At 41.3% G+C, this 20211-nt stretch overlaps 2 protein-coding genes across 2 annotated transcripts in view; both read right to left on the bottom strand.

The window, feature by feature from the left end:
• LOC113163164 (potassium channel subfamily T member 2) overlaps positions 1 to 14314 on the bottom strand; it is a 32106-nt gene extending 17792 nt beyond the window's left edge. The window contains exons 1-7 of the mRNA XM_026361536.1: positions 14137 to 14314; positions 3737 to 3816; positions 2973 to 3075; positions 2778 to 2840; positions 1872 to 1920; positions 1419 to 1478; positions 115 to 189 (exon numbers count right to left, since the gene is read on the bottom strand). Of these exons, the coding sequence (XP_026217321.1) occupies positions 115 to 189; positions 1419 to 1478; positions 1872 to 1920; positions 2778 to 2840; positions 2973 to 3075; positions 3737 to 3816; positions 14137 to 14225 (519 nt within the window). The 5' untranslated portion in view covers positions 14226 to 14314. The remainder of the gene's footprint in view (positions 1 to 114; positions 190 to 1418; positions 1479 to 1871; positions 1921 to 2777; positions 2841 to 2972; positions 3076 to 3736; positions 3817 to 14136) is intronic.
• Positions 14315 to 15755: 1441 nt separating this feature from the next.
• Positions 15756 to 20159, bottom strand: qtrt1 (queuine tRNA-ribosyltransferase 1). The gene is made up of 9 exons (XM_026361548.1): positions 19871 to 20159; positions 19681 to 19749; positions 19429 to 19567; positions 19115 to 19309; positions 18518 to 18656; positions 18336 to 18411; positions 18134 to 18243; positions 17830 to 17914; positions 15756 to 16498 (listed from the first exon to the last, which is right to left on the bottom strand). The coding sequence occupies exons 1-9, from the start codon at positions 20156 to 20158 to the stop codon at positions 16346 to 16348; spliced, it is 1254 nt and encodes a 417-aa protein (XP_026217333.1). The 5' UTR covers position 20159; the 3' UTR covers positions 15756 to 16345.
• Positions 20160 to 20211: the final 52 nt, after the last annotated feature.

Raw genomic sequence — 20211 nt, 5'->3', positions numbered from 1 at the left:
GCAGGTATTAAACGTGTGTAGTGTGTTGTGGGGGGGTGGTGGGACCTCAGTGCCAAAAACAAATGGATGTCTGAAAGGCTTCCTGTGCTCAGTTACACATATTCTTCCACTCACAGTGATCATGAACGGAATGGCGCTGATCATCTCCAGAATGAAGGGGACACGTAAGACCTGCTCCCAAACGTTGCCCTGGAAACACAAACCACACACACAGGTCGGGAAACTCCATCGCCATGCCAACCCTGTTTCCTAAAAATTACATTCCTATGCAGCTAAGCTACAAACTCAATTATGTTTTCGCAGGGAAAGCAATGCACTGGATGATTATGTTTTTTTTTTTTTTGATTGAATGAAACGCTACATTTATTAAAAGAAAGCGAGTCGCAATGCTCCGGAGTCCCACGTGTGTTTGGGCAGGAAAAGCACATTGGTTCATTTTAGAGAAAGAATGTAGTTTTGTTTAAAGGTTAATGAACATATGTCTGAAGTGACAGCAACATTTTCCTGTATTAAACTAACCCAGTGCTGTGTGTGACGAAATATAATCACAAAAGACTTGACAAACTAGCTGTTGTACTGTAAGACCTGATATTGATATTGAATTGATATAATATATGCATTGCGGAACACTTCATTGATATGTGCAGTATCATTTGTGATTTAGGATGTACTTTGTAAATGTCAACAGATCCTCGTTATGTTATAAGAAAACTTAATATGGTTGCAATTACATTCCCTGCAAGAATTAGCTTGCACTTGAGTTGTATGGAAACTTTACCACATCAAAAGCCTAATTGCAAAGAGTCAAAGGGCAGAAACTGACTTTTGCACCTTAGAATGGATGGTGATGTTAAAGGGTTATACAAATCTCTTTCTCAGTTTCCATTAAACTTTGCCATTCAATTAGGATGTCAGCCATGGCCATTCGTATGTGTCTGCCGCCTGCATCTTGCTGACCTAAAGCTGACTAGTGTAGGTGGACAGGCACCGGGTATGTCCACAGGAATCAGTCAGCTCTAAATGCTAAGGCCTCTAGATTCCAGAGTAATCTGCACAGAGACCACTTCATAGGCTTCTAGTGTCAAGTACATCAAAGGCAGGGCAACCCATTGATGGATCAGCCCCCCACTGCATCAACACCGGGGCCTCCCCTAAAGTCTTTCTTATGTGTCAATTACAGGACAGCGCTGAAGAAGCCTGATGGCCCACTGACGGCCTTTCCAAATCCAAGAGCAAAGAAGCAGCATCAGGGGAGAATAAAACACTTCAGTTTAGCAGAGAGAGCAGAGCAGAATAGTGGAAAAACAACCCCCCCACCCACCCACGCCCCACACGTAGACATCACAGCCACAGACATCACAAAAGGCTTGAGAATGGCTGCTGGAGGGGTGGGGGGTGGGGGGGCATGAGGAACTCACCTTATAGCTTAGATACACGAGCAACATAGTTTCTGAAAAGCTGATGAAAGCCACTAGCACCTGCAAAAAAGAGGGAGAGGTGGGGGTGGGGGATGGAGGGATGGAGAAGTAAGAGTGAAATATAGAGCTACAGACACAGAGAAGAACCGAGATAGTCAGAGAAAGACCAGAGCAGAGAGAAATTAGGAGTCGCAGAGATGGAAAGGAGAATGTGGGAGGAATCAGTAGGCGTGCTGATGATTGAGCTTCAGAGGGAACAGGTTTAAGTGGAGCAGGGACAGCCTGGTGTCTGATTGTGTAGATATATGTGTGTAATCATATTTCAAGTGTAAATACATGTCAAGTACAATGATCTTATTTCATGTATTCAAACCCTGTGCATTCATGTATGAAGAAATGTGTGTTAACGGGCCGAGGCCTTGTTTGCACAGGAGCGTGCTTGGTCTGTCTGACCTGCAGTGCCCACAGCGGTAGAGGTCTATCCACCCAGATGATCAGTTTCCTATAGAGCAGAAGAAAAGACAGCACAAAATATGTGTATAATAAAAGTCAAAAATTAGACAGCACCCAACATAAGACAACATCTTAAAATTATTTTCCGCCCCAACACAATAACGCTCAGCTGGGGATCATGATCACAACTCATGTCACTACATTCAATTTAATTATGCTGTTTTGCTCAGTAAAGTGTACAGCTGCCAGTGTGGTCACATTGTAGGAGAAAAGTAATATTCACACAATCAAATGGAAATTTACAGGCTTATTGTGAGAGAAAGGCGTTTTTTCTTTTTAAAGACACCCTGGGGCTTATCGTGGCTGCTTGCCTGCCTGTGTTCTGATTTGGTCCTATGAGTCTCCTGCCTGGAGCAAGACGCAGCCCATCCCTTTCCTGAGCTTTCTCTGTCAGGCTCCTTATTCATTTGGAGCCAGAGCTTAGCCAGTGTCACCAGCCACCAATTAGATCAATAGGTCCCTAAGCAGGAGACATGGCAAAGCCTCAGGTTCATGTACACTTCCAGATTTCTCTCTCTCTCTCTCTGCTGTTGTATATTACATACTTTATCTCCACTAGATCGCTGTTGATTAGGCTGCACAGGCACTACATACATATTATGCTGACAGGAAATCCATAGAGTTGGATTGTGATGAATGAATGTGGATTTGTAATGCCCACTGTCAGCATTGTGAATTGCATCAGTTAAGTGAAGTTGCATTGATTGCGTTATACAACATTTCCCGACCAGCGGGCTGGTGTTGGGGATGCCAGTCCTCCAGGGTGTGCAGTCTCATGGTCTCTGTCTGCAGGCTACAGGCTGCAGGCTGAAGCCATCACTCCTAATTAGAAACTCACATGCTTACCAGTCAAACTCACTCCAGGGACGGGTTGATGTGTTTTGTTTGGTGCAATTCACTCCACTCGTGCTGCAGGTGACAAAAAAATAAAAAATAAAAAAAGACACCACAACAGGTGTAATTGTTCTTGCTATCAAGCCTCCACGTGCACACAAACTTTTTGTCACTTCATTACACTCCTTTTACCACCATTGCTCTCACCAGTCCTGTCTTTCCTCTTGTGGGTTGTCCAAGAGGACTCTGACAATGTAGAGGAGGCAGCTCAACACCTTCAGAGCAAAGTTAAACATTCGCACCCGCAGACCTGCAATACATAAAAAAAAAAGATCAGCTGTAAAAAATAAATATCAGCTGATTAAATTATCAACTTATGTTTTTATTCCATTTTAATGATCTTTTTAATAAAAAAAATAAAAATGTAATGCATGATTTGTAAAGTAAATACAAGCAAATACGTGTAAGTCATGAATAAGAAACAAGATGACATGAACAGCAACACACAGAATAGCTCTGAGGAACCACTGGCAGCTCATGAGCCACTAAAGTACCAAAAAGTTTCCTCAGAATGTTCTGCAAAACATGACTCACATCTTCTGAATTAACCATGTGCAGCCATGTTTTTTTTTTTTTTTCAGCAGAAAGTTAATCTCTAGTGAACCACAGTTTATATTTGGAATAATTAAAGGTAAAGGTTAGTTGTTAATATTAAATGAATAAAATGCTAAATAAATGTGGAATCATGTCCACAAACAATCAAATTGACAAAGACGTGAAACAAAAAGAGTGAACAAGTTAAACAACTGGTGATGAAATGCTGAGCAAGAATGACAGCACATCACACGATAAAATGAATTAAACCTTTTCGATGAATAATAAGGGCAACTCACATCGAAATTAAACAAACAGCAGACAGGAAGTTCTTCGGAATAATTACAGACAGAAAAAGCAGGATCGCAAACACTCACTGGATCTTTGGTTTTTGATGAAAAACAGCTTGAGGCGCTCCTTGAAAGTGTTCTCATTCACATAGAACTCTACCTGCACCCTAAGAGAGGGATGGAGAGATGAGCACAGACAGTAAGAGAGAAACAGAGAAACTAGTGCGAGAGAAAAATCAGACGAAAAGTATGTGGGAGGTGCTGCAGGTGACTGAAGGGATAAAATACTTCTTTAATGGAGTCAACAGACGAGACAAAACAAGTGGAGGGCTGGGAGACAAAAGAGAATAGAATAAAGGTGAGGAATAAAAAGTGTACAATTGAGGAAATTGGAGATAGAAAGGGCGATAATGATTATTTGAACACTGAAAAGTATGGAAATAAGACACTGTGGCTGGTTGCATTAAAGACTAATGGCTTTTGGAGGAAATGGTGTTCCTGCTTGTTCGCCTGCCCATAGGCCCAGACAGCTGCAGTCAGTCTCGTTATCTCCGCTGATTAAATATAGAGCAACAAATTACTTCCCTCTGATGTTTCTGCTGAACATGGGAGGCCATAATTACTGCTCTTTCTCCCTTTCCATTCTGGCACCCTGCTGTTAGAGGGACCTGCACAGACACATACCTACTGTACACACACCGGCCTAAAATACACATTGGCAAGAGTGTCATTAGGATTATTAGACCATTCACACACCCATCTGACATGGACGCTCATGAAGAGACATGATGAAACTGCGGGGGGAAAAAGAAAAACCCTCTTTAGACAGCTCTTACATGTGTACAGGCACATAACCAGACAGACTGAAGGTGACTGTATTTCCTGTCTGACCACCTCGGGGGAGAATTCTCAGTAGCGCTCCTTTCATCCTATGGAGGGAAGAGGGGATGATTCAGGTCGAGGATTAAAAACGCCAGGCCCGGCTCACTGGTGGTCTTCTCACAACACACAGACAGATGAAAGAGAGGAACAACAACTGCAGTCTATTCTCCTGTCTGCAGGAAGAGGAAGAGGTTGTGGTGGTGGCAGCGGCGGGGTCTTCCCAGGGTTCCAGAGTGACGCTATAGCAGCACCCCACAGACACACACAAACCTAAACCAACGTCAGTCATTCCCAGCAACACTTGGGGTTGGGGGGTGGTGGTGGTGGGGGGGTAACTATCCTCTTTGTTGCTATGGCAACACTGGATTCGTTGTCTTTTTCCTCTCTTTCTCACATGAACAGATGTGAGCAAACACATGCTTGTGAAGTGTGTTCAGCCGTCTCAGTCTGTAGCTTCACTCCAACTTTTTGATGCTTTTTGATCCACTCGCTCGCTGAGCAGCCTGCTGACAATAACAGCTTTTGCATACATGATGGAAAACACCGAAACATGCGGACACACACACACACACACATCTCCCCAGGCTCACAAAAGCCCAGTGGTGTGTAGTTGCACCTTTTGATTAGAAAATGACTTCATATGGATTGCTAAAGAGATGGGACACCCTGCAGTATTTGCTGTTATAGACAGTAGAGAAGTAAAAAAATAAATTTTGTGTGTATATGTCTGTTTGTGATGACTCGTACTGAGCTAATTGACCATATGACTGTATGCGTTCTTTTATGAGCACAGCTATCAAACTGTCCACAGTGGCAATAAGCACAGTGCACTACTAGTTTCTAAAGCAAATATTATTACTCGGCCATTTAAAGAAGCATGGCTGTATTTGCAAAATTAATATAACTGCGTTAATTAGAGAGAAAATCAGATTAAAGGCCCTAAACAAATGTCAGTGATTACACATTGTTTACACTTGCATGTTGTTTAGCATTAACAAGCGCCAGGATGGCAAAAACAAAACCATATTTTCATGCTGTGTGATAATTTAGCATCCTGTGAGCAAAGGTCTGGAAATGCTCAGAGAGCTAAGTGACATGTTATTGTTTTGTCTTGTGGGGGTTGACATTCTACAGGAGCGTATTAAAAGTGTATTATGCAAAAATCTTTACATTCAATGCAAAAATATATTATTACCAATGAAAATACTGGCAGCGTTCAATGACTCTAATCAACATCGTTCTTTCTTTCTTTCTTTCTTTCTTTCTTTCTTTCTTTCTTTCTTTCTTTCTTTCTTCAAAGGTTACTAAAGAACACTGTTTTTGTTTAATGTAGTACACAGCCTAGTCTGCAAATTAGAAGATAATCAAAAGGCATTAAGGATTATTACAGTACAATGACACGCCATCAAGATGGTTTTATTCAAATGCAGAGAGGATATCTTTGTGTAACACATTAATGAAATTAGGAATGATGCCCTCAAGGGGTCACATTATGCTCTTTTGGTTTTTTTGTTGTAACTTCACTGTTGTGATGATGATGGGTGATATAAACATTATCAGTCCATAAACAGACCGCTATTTTGGGTCCACATGCCCACCATATACACAGTCTGCGCCCACCTGCTTAGGGTATCTGGGAGGTTTTTCCGTCACTCTGTTTGGTCCACTGACAGCCTTCTGCAAGCTGGCCAGTCAGAACAGAGTGGGCTTGAGGTGAGTGAGGCCGTAAGGAGACAGGAGCTAAAATAAACCATTTGAGTCAGAGCACTTTCCCTCAAGCTAATGTCCTCTTAAACAGCCAAATCCATCAGTCACTGCACCTCTACATCTGACCATGACAGGATTTTATTATTTTTTGCCAAATCACCATTTTCTTACTGCCTGCTATTGCCTTAAGACACTTAAAGTGTCATCTGCTCCTGAAACAATCCATGCGTCCCTCCATTCATCAAGATTCTTAAAGCTTCCGCAGACTCTGTGACGAGATAACTTCCCACGAGATGAGGATAACTTCTGAGATCATCCTGCAGCTCGTGTGTTTCTCTGAGCAAGAGCTTTTCCTCTTGAGTGTAAAACAGACGGTGAAAAGTAAAGTGGAAATATGGGCCAATAAAGCAGTGAGCTGTGGGAGAGATTTACAGTTAGGATCTTTAATCTAAGTGGTGAATGGGAGAGAAAAATGCATTAAAAACTCATGGAGAGAATTATTTTAGAGCAAAAGACACGCAATCACATCAAAATGGCACCTCTGGGCAACAGCCATGTATTAGCCCCTCAAGACCCTCCAAAAAGCACAGGGAAAATAAATGATAAGATAATTGCTGTGAAAAGCTACTTTGGGATCTTTGCTTTGTTGCAGACATGAAAACACATCATTGGATGAAGGAACAACCATTTGAGAGTAGTAGTTCAAAATTCATCATGGGAGAACAACCCATAAAGGTGTTCCCCCTTCTTTTCTCTCTCTTCTCTACCTCTGATTCAAAATATCTAGCCTAGTCCAGTCTATCAGTCTAATTATTTTGAGCCAAGGTACTAAGGCTCAAATCTCATCGGCTCTAATAAAGGAAAACCACCAGCGTTAACAGCTGTAAACAAGAAAGCATGAAGGAAGGGGAATGGCATAACATTTCCAACCTGAGGCTTGAGAGAGAGAATTTGCATTTGTGCATTTGCATTGAAAGAGAGTGAGAGGGAAAGAGAGACAGAGCAGACAAAAGTACAGAAAGATAAATAGACGTAGACAGATGGAGAGACAAACAGACAGAGGGGCACATGCGGAGGAGGATCTTTGAGAGAGAGAGAGCTGAACCTTGTTCGCCTGCTGCTTCCACCCATGCCTGTGCTCTATAATGACACAGCGCTGGCCATCTAATGACACAGTGGAAGAGACTAAAGAAACCCAAATCTATGCGTGCACAGCAACGCAGCACTGGCTCATCACAACCTCCACACAAAAACTCTGAAATGGTATTCATAGCAGTGGTGTTGTAGAAAAAACACACACACACATATACACACATGCACAAGAAATAAGGTAAGAAGATTCTGCCTGGAAAAACACACATAAAGACGAATTACATCAAGATTTATTCAGGGTAATTAATGCAACCAAGCAAAAACATGTGCTAGGAAAACAGAAAAGGAGACCATCAACCACCTCAATGAAAGGGTGGCTTCAAAAATGTTTAACTTGGTTCCTATGGTTCTAATCTTGGAAAGGGGGGAGTGTTTCCTATTGTAAACAACATATCTGCTTCAAGTTAAAAAAAAAACATACGAGTTCAGATGGAGGAGCTCTGGAGAAGCAGACTGACCAAGATTACAATCTCTGTAGTCAGAGCAACCAGATGACTTCATCTGAAATAAAAACACCTCCAGTTTATGTCATCTGGAGAAGCTTGAAAGAGGGAGATATTTTCATTTTAAAGTTTAATTAGAGCAATAGGAAGCAAGTTGAACGTTTATGAACGATCTGAGGTTCAGATAAGAAAAGGCAGGTTTTAGGATGAATGGAAAACATACTTGGACTTTAAAAGGAGACTGTTGTAGTCGAGTGAGAAACTACTGATGCTCATAAACCGCATTGAAGTTTGCCAGACATGCTGTATTAAGATGAATGGAGGATCCTTTGAAGAGGACAAGGCCAAATAAGCAGAAATGGGGTAAAAGCAAAGACATTCAATAAAAAAAATAATATATACAAACTACAAATGAGGGCAGGAGACATTCAGTGGGATGACAAGAGGCAAATCAATTGCACATCACCACTGGGCCCCTTTAACAGCTTAGGAGAGGCAAGCTGCACTCTGCTTCATAAACCCCCCCCCCCCCCCCCCCCAATGATTGACAGAATGGCTTGTCCCTGACCCACATACTGAACCATTACACACATTACAGTGTGTTGATGACAGGTGAAGATGAATACAAAAGAAAAAGAAATACAAAATGAGAATATGTTCACATGTCCTCTCTGAAGAAAAGAGCTTCTTCTTGCGATAATGGGCACATTTTCCTTTCAAGTCTGACAATGCAAGGTTAGATTTTTTTTTTTTTTATATCACTCATCAGTGCTATTAAATTGATTTTAACATTCAGATGAAACAAGCAAGTACTGTCATAATAACTTAATGATGACTTTCAAAAAGGGACCTTTAAAGAGTCTGTCTTCTTTCTTGTCTCTTTGTCTGTTTACAACTAAAGCAGAAAACCAACCAGTCTATGTCATGACCAATTTATCCACAATTCTTCCTACTGTACATGTCTATAGCCTCCAGCAATCACCGTTGCGACCCCAGTAGCCTGCAGCAGGAAAATTACAGCCATCACTTACATGATTAGTGCAATTGTATGGCACAGTAGATTGACAGTAAGTAAGTATGAACTGCAGCTTTTTCTTGTGGATTAAAAATCTCCATACATCATCAGTGGAAGTGCTCCAGCCGTTCCTCCTCCCTGCTCCATGACGTAACCAGCCTTGCCTCATCCTTTTCCTGAAATGATCATTCTCAACTTATTGCTCACTGGTGGATGTGCTGAAACACTCACATAGCCTCCTCTGTTTACCTAAAGGAGGAACACAGAGCTCCTCTCAACTGTCTAATTCACAGAAAGCAATGACTTATCATCATCTAAGTTTGTTCACTAAAAAAAAAAAACACCAATCCATCCTTCCTAGCATGAACCAAAATATGTCTTGAATTGATGTGCAATACTATTAAAAGCCATTGAATGACGTACCGTCTCCCTGTCACTTCCAATTTAATCAACGCAAGACATCCGTCTATTTCAAAGTGGCCTTCGAAGCCCAGCTTTGGTGATGACTTGTGCGATGCAAAAGGAGTGAAACACGAGAGGACTCCTCTATGTTGCCCATCCCCTGTGTCTCACACCACCAGAGCCCCTAAGTGCTCAGACACCTACTAGTCAGCTCCAAGGCTGTGTCAGTATCCACAGCAGGAAGGCTCCTAAGTGTTGACAGTGATCATCTAACCAGGAGGCTGATCAGGGAATTTAATACCTGGTGCACTGCAGAAAAAAAAAACTCTAAAAATAAAAGAGCCATGATGACCATCTAGGACACACCCTGCACTGGCTCTGTCGTCACTACAGCCCTGGGCTTTGATTTATTAATGATAAAAGTGAAAAAGGCCACAACAAATGCTCCCTAGCCACTTTATTAGGTACACCTCTAGAAAAACAAATGTAATCCAATACAGCAGCTCTGCCATGAATTCTACTTTTACAAGGTTCAGTTTTCTCAGTTTTGGTTGAAACTGTCAGACCCTATTTATATAAAAGAGGGTGCTAAAACATTTGAAACACCTCCTAATATAATGCACTCCAGTCTCAACGACTCAACCACCCACTGTGACCTCAGTAATAAACATATTTTCACCTTTGTGACAGTTTTAACGAAAACTGAGAAGAGAATTCATGGAAGAGTTGTTAGATTACATTTCTGTACCTAATGACGTGGCCAGTGTAGATGACCTGAACCCTACCTAGCCCCAAGATTCAGAGGTTGGCGTAGCAAAACATACAAAGTCAAACTCTCCATGTGCGACCAAACCGTGTCTCGTACTTCTTTTAACTATACACGGACATCTCAGATGACAGCAGCAGCTCCCACCAGATCACACTCATACTGTATATAAATTCTTTATTGTCCTCTCATTTGCTCCCAAACAGACCTAAAGTCCAGCCCTACTAGCAACCTTTGCTTTTTGCCAAAACGACTTAGACTTAAATGTTTTATTCATTAATAGGAAAGTACCTAATGCTTTGGTTTTATTACCCTACGCCGCTCTATGTCCCTTATGCAGATCCCTCCAATTAATTCCCATTAGCAACTGGGTGTTTTTAAGTTGATTTCACAGCCCAATTATGCACATGGCTGTGAGAACCTGCACGTGAGTCATAAAAGAAGTTATGAGGTCTGTCTGCTCCCTCATCACCCCTTCTCTTTCATCCAGCTTCGGCTCTGATAAAATCACCTTTTCACAGAGTGACTCTTCTCATCACACATGTCATCTGTATTGTTAATAACCTGCCTTTGTGCCAGCTCTACCTCGGCAGATACGATGCATAAAACATCAGTGGCTCTACAATTCATTATAAATATTGCTGTCACCTTTCTAAACTGTCTTATAAATGATATGACTAAATAACCATCTAAGCTCTGAAAGTCTCGCTAAATGACATCAGTATCCAGCTCAGAGTGAAGACTAAGCACAGCAAAACTGGTGTGAATATTGGCAATATTGATGGATCATGCTCTGCAATGGCCTTACGAGATTAACGTCTGCCTGGAACAATTAACAGGGAAGAAAGCGAGTAGGACCATGGGGAGAAAAGAAAGAGTGCACTAAGACAGAGACTGAGCTGGAGAAGATGCGGACGCGACAGCCATTAAGAGATTGTTTCAAGCACAAAAGGCTGTCATTTGCTTGGTAATCCTGAACTCCGAGGAAAGCTCCCGCTGAGGCTGCCTATTGTGGAGCGATGAAGACTGTGTTGTGTTTTATTTCACTTTGACAAATTAGACACACAAGCAGAGCTGTGCAGGGAGTCATGTGTGTGTTTATAGGCTGTTGTGAAATTGCTACCAACGCTGACAAAAATAAATAAAGTGCACTAAAATTTTGAGGCGGATTAATTGCTAAGCAATAGGCCAGAAGATGTAGGTATAAAACTTTTTCTTTGTCACTGAAAAGCAACGAGAGCAGCTAGATGAGTGTTTGGGTGATAAACAGATATTGAACATTACTTTACAAAAAAGTAGTTGAGAATAAATTTACAGAAAGTTAACACACACATTTGATATCAAGTTCATTTCAAGGAAAACCCAGATGCACCCTTGACTGGCAATATTCTTATCAGGAAGCAAAAGATCTGTATTTAATTGTTTAGTCATCTGACATTTCCTCAAAGCAGAAGCCTCTGACTCACTGCCAGAAAATATAAATACTGTTCGAACAGTGACATCAAATGCTCCTACTTCTCTGTCCTCGACACTTTACTGTAAGAGCAGGAAACACACTGACATTTCACTTACTGCTCAATTACAAGGCACAACCTTTATTAAAGTCATGGGAAGTACATAGAAAATGACAGTTGGCTGCTGTAACCCAACTTTTAGCAGCAGATCCTTATTCAAATTCTTTCTGGGAGAGAGGGCTTGTTTCACTGTGTGGAGAGGAAACGAGGCCAAATTTCATTTTGTTTTGCTCCAACTTGTCAAAAATAGACACAGCCAATTAGAATTTCTTTTCAGTTTTGCATTCTGTTGAGGAAATCTTGTAAACTGTGTGAAATGAAAGTGGAAAATAATTAGGAATATACATGAGGACAGCCCTGTCCACAATTGTCCACACACACATACACAAACCACAGCAGCTTAGGACACAGGTCCATTTAAAAAAAAAAAAAAAAAAAAAAAAAACACTAGAAGAGATTAAAAAGGAGGTACTACAGAAAGCAGGAGTACAATTTGGAGCATAGGAGATCCCAGTGTGTGAAATTATTTATTAAATCAATTCTCATTTTTTAAAAGTCTGTGCTGAAAATTGCTTCACCTAAGAGCCGTTCAACAGCTTTAGCAAAATGTATTCCACTGAGTTACAGGAGGGCTCTTGAAAGAGGGGAAAGCCTGGTATTGGAGGCACTTTAATCAGAACCAAGATGTAGAGGAGAGGGAAGGAGGGGGGGCAAATGTTAAAAGAGGGGAATGTATGGATACACACACGCAAGTACACACACATATGTCCAGAGGGATGTGAGCTAGGAGCAGAAAAGTGCTGGAGGAAGGCCTATGGAGTGTGACAGAAAAGGGACAGTGCTCAGTAGTGTGTGTTCTCTCAGAGGAGAGTGGAGCCATATGTGTCAAGGAGATAAGTTAGACGAAAACACGGTGACATTCAGACGTGTGAGAGAACGTACGGGCTGGAACGCGTCGTACTGTATGGAGCTATCTGTTCACCTGTGCCCAGTGGGAGCATCTAGTGTTAGTTAGAGGTTTGATTAATGGACCATGGCAGACAAACCCAACGTGATTCAGCCGTAATTAAGCTTTCTGTCACTATCAATCACAGCTCGCGCTTCCTTTCTAATCAGTCCATTTTATATCAGCTAATACTCCCTGGACACCCAGATCAACATCTTGATCTTCTTAATGAGGATTCCTCTCACACACACACACACACACATAGGAATCTCGACATGCATGAAAGCATGAATGCATACAAAAACACCCAGCCCCCCACCCACGCAAACTAAGCACACGCCCACACAGAGGAAGCTATAGTGAGTGTGCAAACGTATACACGCACATTTCACTACATGCATCAGGATTCAGCAGACTGTGTTTCTGTTTCGCTGGAGTCAAATGCTCAAAATGAATCTTCTTACTACAGTACAAGACACAGGCAGCACTGGAGTGTGCACTGGACATCACAGCTCTGCAACAAAACAAAGTACATGTAAAACACACCTACACCTACACAAGTTTAATTGGACACACACAGTCCTTTCCAGCTGTTTCAGCAGCCTCCATGCCATCCAAAATTAATCACGTTCACCAGTTCTGTCTTTGTGATATTCACTTGCTGATATCAACGAGGCCAAAGGAGAACAACCAGAGGGAGCAGGACTGTTTGGGTTTCGACTGTGCAAAAAAAGACGCTTTGATTGGTCAGGAATGCAATTACACAGTATGAGTTACATTTACAGGACAAACGGACACTCCTGGGTGCTTCAGCATGGCCAGCTGCAATAATAAGATAAGCATTATTAACAAGTCATTGACAATATAACTGCAGAGCCTCTGTTATAACTCCTGGCAATGGCTAGACTTCAAACGATAATCTCCCCCATGACTTCAACAGCAGCTTTCCCCAATAATATGACTCCAAACACCCACTCAAGTCGACAAGCAAGTGTTTTGGTCCTTATTTCCACCTAGCAACAGGAGACACCAAGCGTGAGATGGAGGCTAAGGTTTTCCATTAAACAGAATAATGAAATAGCCAAATTAAGCAGTGCATATCACATGGCACGTCAACCCTACTGTCCTGCAAATGGAGTGTAAGCAAAGGTTAATTGCCAGTTACTGAGCACCCACTCGAAATTGCCTGTCCAGGTGCCAGATGGTTCAATGCACCTCTGAGGAAATATGGCATGAGGATTAACATAAATATAGTCACATACTATATCTTCCTGCTTCATTTCCCAACTGAAAGGAAGGTGTTTTAACCTATTTACATGAAAAATAAATGAAATATCTCTGATATCTTAATGTTATGTCTCTCAGCCTCTTTTGAGTTCTGCTTCTCTTTACATTTCTTTAATTAGCTCATGTCTTTTGGTGTGTTAGTAGTAGATTTAGCAACAGTCGCGTCTGCGCAAACCTGTTGCAGCATCCATAACTGAGCAGCACAGCTGACAGTAAATTACTCCAAAACATTCACAGACCGGAGACCACAGCATCACAGAGACAGAAATGCAGACAACACTTTTTAGAACAAGGTGATATTGTGTTCCCACAGGGTACAGATGCGCAATAGAATCAGTGCGCCGTGCGTAAACGGTGCAAGCGGCGTCTTTACCTGTCGTCAGCCTGCCAGTCCCCGAGCAACAGGTCTCGGAACCGGTACCGAGGGGGCAGCGGGAGCACCTCCTTCTCCAGTTCGACCATGGTCCTCTTCAGAGCACAGAGACAAAGACAAATATCACCGCAAAAACGCGGATGTGGACACCCCCAAAACAAACTCCGTGCCCCTTCCTTCTGCTATTGAAAACGTAGATTAATAACGAATATATTGGTACACCTCATGGTATCGTTTTCGACCTCCCTCCTAAACAGAAAAATCAACTTCCCCTTTTTTCTTGACACCAGTCACAAAGCAGCTCTACTTTCTTCCTTGCAAGGCAACAGGTCGAAGATGTTCATCCGTCGGTGCGTCTACTGGAGGCTCCACTATTACTGTGACAGCTGGAGAGCAACTGGTTGTCTCCCTCAACACCAGCATCCTCCCTGTTTGAGCTAAGCATGGATGCACTGACTGCAAATGTGTAACCAACCCTTGGGGAATACTACACTGTTGCGACGACTTTTCATTTCAGAGATACAAAAAAAAAAAAGCAATGACGGAAAAATCTCACAAAAAAATTCAAATAATGTTCTCCATCAAACATCTGCGCAGCGCCACAGGCACTGTACTGTTCCCTCTTCTGCTGAATGATAACACTATCACACATATACACGTGATCTCTAAAAATGTCTATCATACCTCTGTGGAGATCTGTGCGCCTCTCAGTCGTGAGTCTCCAACGACATTTACGTATATTGATTATCTGTGCACAGAGAGTTGTGGTTTGGGCTTCTATCAACTGTAACGTGGTTACACTTATTTTCTGTGTCAGTTTATGGAAGCACATATATACATAATGGGGATGATCTTGCTTAAATATACCTGAACACATCCAGTTTGTTTAGTGCAACGCTTTGGTCGTGCACGTTGATTTTCAGACACTTAACACGATTCTGCACGGCTTGCCAACTAAGCTCTAGAGCTGTTGCTCAATCACCAAGCATCCATATGCTAAATATAATCTAAACACACAGTTGGAGCTGAGGATATTTCAATAAAACACTTCTTTTTATGCAAAAGAACCATGAGAAGTTCCTTTGAATGTGGACTATTATATTTTAAAGATACAGAAGTCCCCCTTTTGACTCCCTACTACCATTGCCTATTTCCCCTTGTGAATATTTAGCTAGTTCTTATTATTACTAATTCATAAACACTAAATCAAGCTAGAAGCACTCAACTGAACAACGGGATTTCTACTGTAGCTCTGCACTGATGCACTAGACACCTGCAACACACAACAGGTGTTATTCAAATTAACTTCAAATTAATATTAATTACAAACAAATGTGCCTTAATAAACCAGCAGGCCTGTAGGCGCCAAACAAAACCTTCACTTAGAAGGTCAAAAAGGATTAGTGCCAATTGAATTAATGAAAAAGAACAATAGATTGCAAAGATCATTTGATATTATTTAGACAGATGTAAAATTTTGAATATGAATAGTGTTATTGTTTTTTTTTTTTTTGCCCTCTACAGCTCAGCTCATGCGCCTAATTTGACTATAATAGCATGTTATTTTTATTTTGAGACAGCTGAACTTACATAGCATATCATTCAGTTCCACAGTCAAGCATCTTGTCTATTTTGCCCTCTGGTGGCGATCATGACACAAACACACAATCTATAGTGAGCTGGGTTCATTTATCTGACAGTTGGGTGACAAGTCAGTCAGGATGGAGGTATCAAATGCATTTATTAAGCTTGTGCCGTTTAAAGGAATTAAAATCCTCTGTGATATGCTCAGCCACAAAAAAAAAAAAAAAAGATTGACAGGAATGCAAAACAAAACACAACATTTCAAGTGGGTGGGCCTAACTGCGTAGCCATGGTAACAACAAAAAGTGTCTGAGCATATCACAGGAGATAGTTCATGTGTTTCAAACCTCATTTAAACCCCATTCAGTCTCACATTATCATAATGTGTACTCTGAGGACAATTTGCAGAGGCGGAGTGAAGACGCTTGTCGCAAAAGGCAATCAGGCTTGATCCCCGCAGATCAAAAAAGCCATTGTTTCCACTGCCAACAAAACAGGTGACGCAAATACAAATATAAACAAAGAGTAAGAAACCAGTCGTCCATAAAAAAGTCATTTAAAAAGATATAAAAATCTTTCGGTCACATCTGTTTCCGTTTAGATTAAAACTGTTAGTTTCCAAGTTTTATTCCAGTGTAATGTTAATAGAGGCGAGGGCATCCACTGCCCAGCTGGGATACTGGTCACGGGAAGGAAACATCCGCTTCATGAATGTCCGTATAAACTCAGGGAAGCGGCCTTCCACAATGCTCTGTCTCACAGAGCGCATCAGGTTGAGCTGCAAAGAGAAATGCGTCATGAATCAAGGAAGAACAATTTCGAATATTGATCACCAATGGGACATCATCTATTCTTATTCCCCATCAGAGTGTATGGATCTGCTATAGGTCAGCTTCCTCAGAGTTTACTGTACTAATGTTTACATGCTAATATTTACTATGGTAACATTATAAGGCCACATGTACAGTTGCTTCAGACTTCACTGTGTTGTCAGTTCGATCTGAACATGAGACAATTTCCCACCAATCTACACTCAATATTCCGTAATGACAAATGAAAAAAATGTGTGAAATCAAGTGTCTGAAATTGAAAGAAATTGAAATCTCTCATTTACAGAAGTATTCAAACCCTTACTTCAGTACTGTGTTGAACCCCTTTATCAGCAGTTACAGCTTCGAGTTTTCTTGATAAGTCTCTACAATCATTGCACACCTCGACTTGGGCACTTTATACCGTTCCTCCTGGCAGATTGGATGAGAAGCATCGGTGAACTGCCATTTTCAGCTTTCTCCATAGATGTCAAGGACAGTCAGAGACTTGTCTCAGAGACAGTCCAGCATCGTCTTGGATGTGTTTTCAGATCACTGTTGTGCTAAAGGACCCCAGTCTTCAGGTCTCATGCAATCTGGAGGAGGTCAGCGAGCTCCCTGTATTTGTATTTGGCTGTATTCATCCTTCCTAAAACCTGACCAGTCTCCATGTCCTTGTTGATAAGAAGCAACACCAAACTATGAAGCAAACAGGATACATCCAAACTTAATTTAAACTGCCACATTGAAGAGACTGAACACTTTTGTAAAGTACAGATTTCAGCTTTAGATTTTTAATAAATTTGCAAGAACTTCTAAAACATGTTTTCTCTTGGTCATTATGGGCGATAGAGTGTAGTTTGATGGATAGTTTCATCTGTTTGAAATGTTTGTCAACATGTACTGATATAACCTGACAGTATCTGTTGTGCTCTTTATGCTCTCTTAACAGGAACTGAATTTTGGGCCACATCTGTCATACAGACTTCATTGTTTTGATAATGTCAGGGCTGCAAGCAAAGCACGTTTTTGCCATTTTGACAGTATGGGGGGATTTATTGGCCATGTCTGAGGTTGAGATTTAACATTATAATTTGAATTTGTCAACATTTTTTTGTATTATTTCAGGACACCAGCACCACTGACCTCAAGGTTCTTAGTATGTAGTGTTTATGCTGTATATGAAATTGATGAATTTGATAAAGCTTAACTATAGTTCTAGGCTATGATAGAGCTATGTAATTAAATATTATTATTAATTTTTAACTTTTTTTTTTGCTAGAATACTTCCAATACTTACCTGATAGGCAATGTTATGGATGGTGATGTGATGCATGGCTGCAGTATCACTCTTGAACAAAGCATGTAGGTAAGCACGACTATGTCTGAAATAAAATGAAAAAGGCATATTATGTACATATTTACAACATATCCATAACAAGGAATGCAAACATTTTGGCATTGTTAACCACCAGCAAGCCATAATATTAAAACTACCCCTTCATCAGGAAAAAAAAGAAGAAATAACACCTTCCTGCTTTGACGAATCCAGGAAGAGACAAACCTTCAGTCTAATACCATCATCTATTATATTAATCACTCACCTCTTGCAGGTGGGGCACTGGCAGTCTGGGTCTATGGGCTGAAAGTCTTTGGCATACTGCTTGTGTTTTACCTGGAGAGATCCCCAAGGCACCAAGGCAGAGCCAAACCTCTGAGAGAAAATAAACATTGATTCTTGATATCTATGATAATCGTAACTGCTAAATGACAATTCAAAATGTGTGTAAGGTCAAAAGAGCTTACTGCAGTGCGGGTGGGAAACACGCAGTCAAACATATCACATCCTAGAGCGACGCACACCACCAAATCCACAGCATACCTGCAGCATGTGAGGATCACACAAATTCTCATGTCAACTCATGACACTACAGTCAATAAACAGCAGTGTTCTCAGTAGGAATTTCACTGCATTCACTCAAACATACCCCACACCCATGAGGTAACGAGGCTTTTCTCGTGGCAGGTGGTCCGTGCTCAGTGTGACCATGCGCCAGAAGTCATCCTTCTCCTCTCCACCACTCAGGCCACCAATAGCAAAACCAGGAACATCACGTTTAGTCATTTCTACAGAAAGAGGATATGGACATCTAAAGCACCTTTTTAAGCAGGAATTGGGAAATGAAATGTGCATGTGCATTTCTGTTCTCCTTCCCTGTTAAATTTCACGGTAAATATCTAGTGTAATAGAGAGTTTATACCTTTATTGCCTTCCACCTAATTCACACAGTATATTTGTTGGATTGGAACATAAAAGCTGAGCTACAAGCAAAAGCTACAATCATGGGTGCATGAAAATGAGGAAACATTGCATTTACATATTTTAATTAATATGGTGTTTTTCCTAATCACTAGAAATAAGTGGATTTTCAAGGCTTTTAAATATTCATTTAAATTATTTTTAAAACGTTCTTTCCAGCTCTTTTTAACATGATCCAGTCATCTCATATGTTTGTATACGGTGAGAGAGATATGTGAGCAAAAGTGGAAAAAACATGATCATTAATGAGCTACATTATTTTTACCATCTAGACAGGCTTTACGAAGGTCTGCATTCAACCCTCCCTGGATGATGGCGAAAAGGTTCTGTTTGTCTGGGTTTTTATTGGCTGCTATGCAGCGGTCCAGCCAGCGAATGGATCTGTGCATGGCCTCTTCCACGCGTGGACCTGTCACAGTACTGCTGACCACGTCATCCAGTTGCATCATAATGTCTGATCCTACAAAAAATAAAATCAGGAAAAATACAGAGAGGCTCTCGGTTAACTACAAGGAAACTAAGAGGAAGACCCAAACCTGTGTTGCTTGACACTGAAACAAGATATTTTACTGCTCAGACCTAGACTGTTCTGTATGCTGATGGATTTCTCAGGACTTAGGAGGATCTCTTTGCCATCATAGGGGGATTTGAACTTAACCCCTTCCTCAGTCACCTCTGATAGCTCAACAAGAGACACCATTTGAAACCCTCCACTGTCCTGTAAACACAGTGAAACACACATTATAGCACAACGCTCATTAGCCACATCTTGGACTTGCACTTTACATTTTAGAACCTATGACTTATTCATGCAGAAAAGGCCCCACTCACAGTTAAAAGATTTCTCTTCCAGTTCATGAATCCATGCAAACCATTGGCTCTCTCTATCAAATCAGACCCCTGTAGACAGCAGAGTTGACATGGAAAACACATTCACTATACAGAAAGTTGCATTAATCCATATAAAAACTATCGAAACACAGCGAATGAGAACATTTGCTATTATTTTAGTGTTACCTACCGGTCTCATGCCGAGGTGATACGTGTTCCCAAGACAAATCTGACATCCAAGACCTTCTAGCTGATCCACAGTGATTCCCTTCAGAGTCCCCTGAGTACCGACAGGCATGAAAACCGGGGTGCTAACGGTGCAGTGTGGCAACATGAGATCACAAGCTCTTGCCTTAGTCACTGGGCATTCAGCAACAATTCGCAGAGTGAGGGGAGAAGCAGCCTTTAGAGCTTTCTTAAGCGACATGTTGTTTACTGCAGCATTTGAATCAGACCCACACTCTACGGTAGCAGCCATGTTGCTGTGAACATGTGACGTAAAACTGAAGGTCGGTTTGACCAATAGGAGTG

The sequence above is a fragment of the Anabas testudineus genome, chromosome 8 (assembly GCF_900324465.2).
Source record: "Anabas testudineus chromosome 8, fAnaTes1.2, whole genome shotgun sequence".
NCBI lineage: Eukaryota > Metazoa > Chordata > Actinopteri > Anabantiformes > Anabantidae > Anabas > Anabas testudineus.
This window is presented reverse-complemented; position numbering and strand designations above follow the sequence as displayed.